This window comes from Dendrobium catenatum, unplaced genomic scaffold, assembly GCF_001605985.2.
Source record: "Dendrobium catenatum unplaced genomic scaffold, ASM160598v2 fragScaff_scaffold_621, whole genome shotgun sequence".
NCBI classification, from domain to species: domain Eukaryota; kingdom Viridiplantae; phylum Streptophyta; class Magnoliopsida; order Asparagales; family Orchidaceae; genus Dendrobium; species Dendrobium catenatum.
The window spans coordinates 30,922,206-30,931,002 of record NW_021319083.1 but is presented as its reverse complement, the minus strand read 5'-3'; the positions used below and the strand labels follow the sequence as shown (position 1 = coordinate 30,931,002).

General features: G+C 38.6%; 1 protein-coding gene across 7 annotated transcripts in view; it reads right to left on the bottom strand.

The window, feature by feature from the left end:
• Positions 1-2,951: 2,951 nt before the first annotated feature.
• LOC110096383 (mediator of RNA polymerase II transcription subunit 13) overlaps positions 2,952-8,797 on the bottom strand; it is a 35,746-nt gene continuing 29,900 nt past the window's right edge. For all 7 annotated transcript variants that reach the window (XM_028695325.1, XM_020822300.2, XM_028695326.1 and 4 more), the window contains 4 exons: positions 6,973-7,268; positions 4,991-6,077; positions 4,541-4,906; positions 2,952-3,859 (listed from right to left, as the gene is read on the bottom strand). In XM_028695325.1, coding sequence (XP_028551158.1) covers positions 3,213-3,859; positions 4,541-4,906; positions 4,991-6,077; positions 6,973-7,268 — 2,396 coding nt within the window. In that variant the 3' untranslated portion in view covers positions 2,952-3,212. The remainder of the gene's footprint in view (positions 3,860-4,540; positions 4,907-4,990; positions 6,078-6,972; positions 7,269-8,797) is intronic.

The following is an 8,797-nucleotide window of genomic DNA, read 5'->3' as shown; positions in this document are numbered from 1 at the left end:
AAAAACTCCGGCGGCGGTGGTCGAGGAGGTGAGGAATCTCCTTTTCCCCTTTCTCCTCTTCTTCTTATCTCTCTTCCCTTCTCTCTCTTCACTTGAGTCCCCTTTGTGTAGAATGAGGGCTCTATTTATAGTTTTTCTGGAGTGACATAGCTCGTAAATAGGCGTGAGATCAGGGGCGAATTGGGAGTGTTTTGAATGGACAGCCGATATCGAATCCTTTGATCATGCACCGTTCGTTGGGCATTTGAAGGCCTTAATGATGTCGTAATTCGGCGATCTTGGGCTCGTTGGATTCGTCTCGTCGATCCGTTCGATTCGAGTATAAGCTCGTCAAAATCGGAGACCGTTTGGTAACTCAAATTGCGGTTTGAACCTTCCAACAGCGCTTTGAGCCCTTGATTCGGACTCATTTGGGCTCGGATTGGGTTGATCTTGGTGTCGTTGGGCTCGTATTTCTGAGACGCTCAGTTTGAATATAAGCTCGCTGAAATCGGAGTTCAGGTGCTCCCGGATTTAATTTTTGAAGTTTCCGGCCAACTTTTTGCCTCGAGATTCGTGCCCGATCAATATAAATTTTGCATGACGTATCATATATATATATATTGCGTCGTAGAATATTCATGGCGATAGAGAAATATAAATTTTAGCATCCTAGCTTTGTACGATGATTCAGCACACAAACAGATGAAAGATAGGGTGTATCAATTATAATGGACACCTGGATTTTTATGTGAAAATCCCAAAAAAAGGGGGAAAAGTCATGGTATTTGACCCAATTTGAATGAATCCGCTAGTATTTGCAGTTGATTACAAATCCTTGGGGGAAAGGCCATAGCTCAATGTATATATTATATAGAGCATAATACATAGTTGGAGAATAACATAACATCTTAAGAGAGTGTTGGCATATTTGTTTGGTTAGTAGGACAATTATCGCTAGACTAGTATATAAGCATAATTTAATTAGTATATTATTTGAATTCACTATTAGAATTGTTTATTTTATTGAACTTTTAGCTCGCCTAATATTAAACTTAATCCTATTTTACGAAAAGTAAAAGATAATGTGGGGCCTGAGTGAGGATTGAGGAAATACCACTGCTCAATTGATTTACGTTGATAGTTAAACTCCTTTAATTCAAGTTGAACGTCTCAATGGGATAAACTCATCAACATCAAAAGTAATATGGTACAAGTTCAAATGAGCCCAAATCCAATCTTTAAAGTATGGTTGAAAACTTTGGGCATTAATTAAAGGATCTAACCATTATCTATTTTTATATTCTTATTGTTAAATCAAACATCTCAATTAAAGGAATCTAATGAGTCTGAGATAACTCGATTCCATGGTCATCAATCTTGAAAAGAATAGTATATGATCAATCGAACCAACACATGTTGTTGAGTATAGCCTCTTGATCAGCATCACCTAACTACATTCTCCCAACAATCGCTAGTTGACTATTATCTCCTGACCACCTTTGCTTGACTGACTCTCATCACCATTACTCGATTATCATTTTCTAACAAATATATCTCACATATTTCATCTCAAACAAATTAATGCATGTCATCACCTACATAAGGTTGATGTACGTCTTGACACCATTCTTGATACTCACCAATTTTGTCCCCAGTAGTTATCAATAATGTTAATGCATTGTATCACCTATATGACTGATACATGTCGTCAACACACACCATTGCATATAAGGCCAATGCATGTAATTGACGCATGTTATTGCCTATATGGTTAATGCATGCTGTAACATCAAAGCCAATGCTTGCTGACTTCAACGTCTATCATCGCTCACAATGTCGATGCATGTATTACTAATAAGATCAATGTATGCTAGCGACACTAAATCTGTTTCCTAAACATAACTAATGAATAGATCACAAACAATCACTTGAAGGCAAGTTTAGTACCTGAAGACTCTTTCAACTTATACCATAGAATCTATCATCAATAATTCATGCCAACTATATCAAGTCAATGTCATCCTGAATTAAGAAGAGGAGCATCATTTATAACCTACGACATACCATAACGAAATCATCTTGACAGACCAAGCCTTATGATTCTTTTCTTTTCTGAGTTTGTCATGCAAAAATTTTAGTCTCTCACAACTTTCTTTTTATTTATATATATCTTAGATTTTCACACAAATTAAGATGCTAAGCTATCTCACTCTACTACCACAAATACTTTAGCATGCAACACCTTTTGTTTGCTCTTTTATCTTGCAAGAATTAGGGGTGTAAACGAGTAGAATCAAGCTCAACCCACTTTCAACTTGAGCTTGATAAATTAATTAAATTTAAATTTGAGCTAGCACTTGCTCGAAAGAAGATGATTCTAATTAATGATGACTATCATATTAAAATAATAAAAGGAATGATTTATGTAAAAAATAATTAAAAAAAAAAACAATTAAGATAAGAAATAGAAATATAAATTCTAATATATTTTAAATGGATTTCACCTAAATTTTTTTTTAAAAAAAATGAATTAGCTCGTGAGCTAAAAAATCGAGTTTAGACTGTTCAATTTATTTATTTATTATTAAATTTGAGACTGGATCAACAAGAGAGCTCACAGCTTATGTTGATGCCAAGTTAAAACATTTAGGACCCACAACCAATTCCAACTACCTCCTTTGGCTCATCATCCTCACAACTTCCACTTGAACAACTTAATTCTAGAAGCCAAAGCTCAAAAGGAGAGATTATTCTGTGCGAAAACCGGATGCAGAACGCCGTCCGGAGACTAACTAGAATGCACCATATCAGCTGTACTGAGCAGTACCAAGCCGCAGTACCGAGCACAAGAGACATGACGCGTGTTGATTAATCTCCGGACAATAATTTTTTTTGCTCAAAAGCCATTGCAACATCACCCTCCATCAGTAAGGTTTCCAATAATTCCAGAAGCAATTACAAAAGTATCATTAAAAAAATAACCAAAAGAAAAAATATATGTACATAAATTGTAAAGTACAAGAATGTAATTACAAGATCAGTTGAATTTTATATAAATCAATTAGATCAAACGATTTGGAGTTATTTACAAGTATCTAATAGGCCAGGAGAAAGGGAAAAAAAAAAGAGCAAACCATCTCCAGCCATCACTAAATCTAAGTGTACAACCAAAATCTTAGCAGAAAGAATGCCAAAAGGTGAATCTGGTTATTAAAAAGACTAGCTACTACTCACAAATCTGTATCTGCTGGCTCTAACTGTTCAGAAGCCTTAGAGAACTCTTTGTCTGCATAATGCAAAAGCCTTCTGAGCCTCAGTAATATATCACAATGAAAAGGCAAAGCAGAGCGCCTCTCCAAGTATAATGGGCTCACAGTCATCCATGAAAGTGAATGTAGCTCTGCAGCTACTGACTCGAGGACCAGATTTGCTTCCACCTCATAATCTCTTGAAACAGGCTCCGGCCCTAAGCTCCTGCCTTGCTTAGCAGCCATGGCGCTCCCACCACCACGGCCGACCGCCACCGCCAACTTTTCTTGACCTCCATAGTGATCGACGAGGCCGACAGATAGAATGGAAGGGCAATCTTCTTTAATGGGCTCAACAAAATCTTTCCTTGGGTTTGGGATTGATTTGGAAACTACAAATCCAGTGGACTGTGGAATTGCAGAGCCTTTACTGTGTAGGAGATGCGCGAGAGGCGGAGACTCCGACGTCAAGCATGTCGGAAGCTGTAGGGGTGAAGGTGGTAGGAAGCGCATGCTGGGAGAAGGAATCAGGAGATAGGAACCTGGCATTGATCCAAGGGACTTCACAGGACTGAATCCCTCTAGATAGTTAGAGATGCCTGAGCTGCTGCTGTTGCTTTGTCCAACACCTGTTTTTATGATCAGAACAGTTAAGTCACTTGAATGTTAGATGAAATGCAAAATATCTGAAATATTTTATGAGCTAACGTTAGAAAGTTGTCTCCTGATTTCCTATGGATGAACAGTTCAACATAATTGCATCACAACATTATCAGAATCCAATTACAGGTTTCCTTTTCATATCTCAAGATGTCAAGATAAAGTGAACTGTTAGACCAGTCCATTGGACCGGTCCACGCGGGACAGGCCCGTGCGAAAGAGGCGGAGAACTCCGCCTCCCCTGTACGCAGCGCGCAAGCTGCCTGATTCCAAGGAGCATTTTGGGAAGGTTTTTGAAAGGAGTTTGGAGGGAAATTTCAAAGTAGGGGTTGTTTAGAGAATTCCTTTTAAATTATATGCATTAAATACTTTGTTTTCCTAGGGTTAGGACATCTTGAATTTGGCTAAAATTTGAGATCTCCTAGATTTAGTTTTTCTTTGGGCTCTAACGGCGTCTAGAGATTTGGGAGATATCGATCCTCCTCTCGAATAGAGGATCAATTGTATCTCGATATTTTCCGTTTCTATTTCATCAAATAATACAAATTATCTACTGATTTTGTGCGGTTTTTTTGTGAAGAATTTTCGCTTTTTTCGAAGATTGATAGTAAATACTTGAGATCTACTAGTGTTTCCTATCATGAACTTACCCGAAGAAGATAAGTCTGAAGGAAGGATTAGATGCAGAGTGTGATCCATTGAAACAGAGACTAAACTTATGCTTCTTGCCAACTGTAGTAATCCCCTTGAGCTGTCCAATCCTGCCTGACCGGCTAAGATCTGCTTTTTGGCATTAGTTTGCCCAAGACCACCTTTAATAAAGCTAGGCTTAGCATGGGGATTATACAAAGGACTAGGTGAAGAAGGCAGGGCCCTTTCTTGGATCAGACTTATTTCTTGTTGCTCGAGAGAAGCTCCACTATTGTTTAAAACACCATCCGGCGCAGTCCGTCTAAGTTGTACAGGCCACTTCTTGACATCATTCCCACCAACAGAATAAATAGCTTTTTGCCACTCTGTAGAAATAAATAGCTTAGCAGTACATATAAGTAACAAAGTCCTAATGCATTATACAAAACAAGTTTGTGAAGTTTTTATACCTTGGCATTCAAGCTCAAAGTAACATCCAATACGGGTAATTATTATATCCCTTAGCCTGCTACCTGAATCCAAGGAAGAACTGGATAGTATTTGACAGCTGTGGTGAAGAACTTGAACAAACAGGTTTTGCAAAACCTTTGTGTCTTGGCGGCTGCTAATGCCACCAAAGGGGAAAATGCTGCAATCAAGCAACTCTCCCCTGGAATCCGTCCAGACGCAGATCAGCCAGCGCCAGTCCTCAGTCCAACCATAAGAACAATGAAGATTTGCAGCCCTATTGTCATGCTCTGATCCATCATGCGAGGAACCTTTGCCGATCTCCGCAGCTCCTCCAGTACTTGAACTTTGTACATATATGCTACTGTTATCTTCAATAGAAGATTTTGAGCTTGAACATTCTGGCATGTTGTTGTAAAGCACAGCAGGAAAAATGGCATGCTCAACTGACCCGGGTTCCGCCAATACAAAAAGTGGCTCAAAAACATATCTTGGATCATCTTGAAGACATAGCTCCACAGACCTATGAGGATCAGAGCTTAGTCCTCCAATCCTTGTCTGCCATGAATTATCCCAGGGAACTGGCCTCAAAGATGAATCAAGCTCAGCCTCTCTAGTAAGAGCTGGTCCAGATATGCGAGGAGCAAGACAATCCTTCCAGATGCCTGGAATAGGAGACGTTACATGCATCAACGTTGATTGAGGTCTACCCGAGATAGCTGATGACTGAAAAATGTCAGCACCTGAAGCAGTCCTTGGGATTCTTCGAATTTTGTTGTATACAGTGAATGCAATCTCTTTAAAAATTCCAAGCTCTTTGGAAGGCCTGTTTAATCTTAGTAAGCAATCCACTGTTACGATCTGCAGGACTAGTTTGGGAATACGAAACCCTGAAAGCATCACAACATTTGAAGCTGATGCTTCATCCACTGCAGCAGAGGAAATAAGAGACTTGGCAACCTGGTTGTACAGCAAAGACTGCCTGTCCTTGTCTGGCGCTAGAACGCCAGAACCCAAAGCAGCAGAGCACTCGATCACTGTCTGCAAAACTGCTGTGGGCTCAGGGAAGGGGCACACAACATACACAACCTGACAGTTCAAAAAGAACATCAAATAAAAACATGGCGGTATACGTTTTACAATTATTGACATATGAATACTTATGTAAGGGTAACTGGTATTTCACTAGGATGATCTAATGTAAACTTAAAAGATGCTGAAACAGAAATAGCCCAAAAAGAAAGAGTATAATTTAACATACTAGGTCAGGATTATATGATTAGGAAGATCATGGTCAATAATTAACTAAGAAAAATTAATTAAAAAAAACAAAAGATTTATGTGCGATATTAAGCAAAATATTCTTGCTACATAATTAAATTTGGCAAGATGCATGCATCAACAGAGTATGACTTATCGTATTGGACAAGAGGATGCAATGACCCAAAGAAACATTTATGTAGTTGAGAGGAATTATTAAGAACATTAATGGCTAATAAAAAATTCTGAAAGAATGACCTAAGATTTAAGCTAGCCATCCAGATCAAATAGACTTAAAATGAAAAACTAGGAAAAATATTCAATTAATTAATAAATTTGTCTTAACAGAAAGAATTATGTAGTCAGGTGGGTTCCCATAATGCAATTTCCGGTTACAAGAAAATTGTTGTACAATATGTGCTAAACAATTCTTATACATGATAAAATATAATACTTTAATTATATAATATATATACCCATAATATAAAGGAGGCAATTAGCGATCAGGAGAATCGCTGAATGCGAGATTAAACTAGCAAGGTGAGAAAGGTCCAGGGAGAGAGTACGGCTAGGAAAAGCAACTCCAGGAGGCATTAGGCGAGACAAGAAAGCGATCAAGCAAGGAAGCGGAGCATGAGTGGAGGGTGAGCATCTAAGAGCAACATTGCGTACTATCATCTGAAAATATCAGAGGGAACACCAAGATAGAAATACAAAATCGTACCATACAAGGACCAACATTGCGCTCCTTATGATTTGGTGATGGATTTGCAGCAAGTTTCAGACCCTTTAGAACCTTCTTAACAGAGTTGAGATAACCCTTCACATTCCAACACTTGGAAAGAGCAACAAAATAATCAGTTATTGAACTAATAGATAACATGTTACTGCTTGCAACCTTTAGCTCTTGTGGGCAATTAACAAGCAAAAGACCAGAGGAAGAAAGTTTTCCAGATGAAGATTCCATTAAGCCTCCATTGATTTGAAGAGTATGAGAACCAAGCTTGCATGCCTCATAAACTGCAGTAGCACGAAAGCGTAACTGAGAAAACAATAAGACGTTCAAGTACAAAAGAAACCAAATTTTCTTTTAATAAATCAGATGCAACTAGCATAGGATTAGAACTTTTTCACAAATTTTAGAAGTTGCAGACAAACAAAACTTTAAAGTTCTAAGCCACACAAGCATGTTAGACATTATGGGTGCATAATGTTCAAACAATAATTTAACACAGAACATAAGACAGAATAGAAAAACAATTAACATTTTCCATTCAAAACAAATATATTTATTAAAATTCGAATGAATAGAATTGAGCAACTAACAAAAGGTTCAGAAGGATACATAGATCAGGTATGCAGCACAAGCATTAGCAACAATAAACTTTTTGCAGGCTCAAAAAATTTGCATCCAACATTGATAAGAGACTTTGGCTTTCCTAATTAAATTTTCATAAGATAGACTAGATTACAAACAAAACTCTACTTAGATATTTTGCCTTAATTTTACAAAGACTTTGAAATCTGATTCTCCATTCACTATAGCCACAAGCCCAAATGATTATTTATCACTCCTAGTGACAAGGGAGAAGTTTTGATTATGATAAGGGGTGTCAAAATGGGTATTTGGGTCGGGATTGGGTCGAACCCATAATTGACCAGGGTCCAATTCAGCTAACCCGATTTTGCAAACGGGTTAGAAATTCAGGCCCGAACCTGACCCGTTGTGTTACCGAGTTGACCCAACCTGACCTATGAACCCCAAACAAAGCAGGCGCAATGAGTTCGGCCAATGGGGGCGGCGGCGAGCAAAGGTGGCGCTAGCGTGCGACACGGCCTACGTGGGTGCAGACGGTAGCATGAGGATGGGCGCGGTCGAGCGGGTCTAGGTGCGAACGCGAGCGCGAGAGGGCAAGTAGCGAGTGTGGCCTGCGCGGAGGGAGCTCTACGTGCTCAAAAATCAAGCGGGATTTGAGTTATTTTGGGTTTTCGGGTCAACTCAAACTCGATCCAGTTTTAAAAACGGGTCAGAAATTGAAATCAGAACCCGACTCGTCTGACAAACAGGTTGACCTGAACCCAAAATTTTTCAAGTGGGTTCGAGTTTCAGGTCAGGTCAAATATTGACACCCCTAATTATGATTAGTCATTAGATGTTAAATGTTGAGTATATAACAACAATAAATTTGGCTTATGCTCTAAAAATTTACCTTTTTCATACATGAAGCGATTGGTAGGGAGGAATAATGGCAAACCCGATCGAGATCAGATGATTTCATCGTTTCAGGTTGTCTGGACCTTAGTATACTTAGTCAGCAAAGATAATCAACCCAACCTGATCAAAAGATCCTTACCATCAACTATATGTTGTGTCTTCCAAGAGGACCTTGTAGATATATGTTGGATGTCTAAGTAGTTAAATTTAATTCAACCTTAACTAATAGATATTTTGCGCCCTATCAACTGCATTTAATGTTCGCGGGTTGATTTTTTTAAGCCATTGGGGCATATATAGGCTCTACTTGTGACCATAATTTAATAGTGAACAT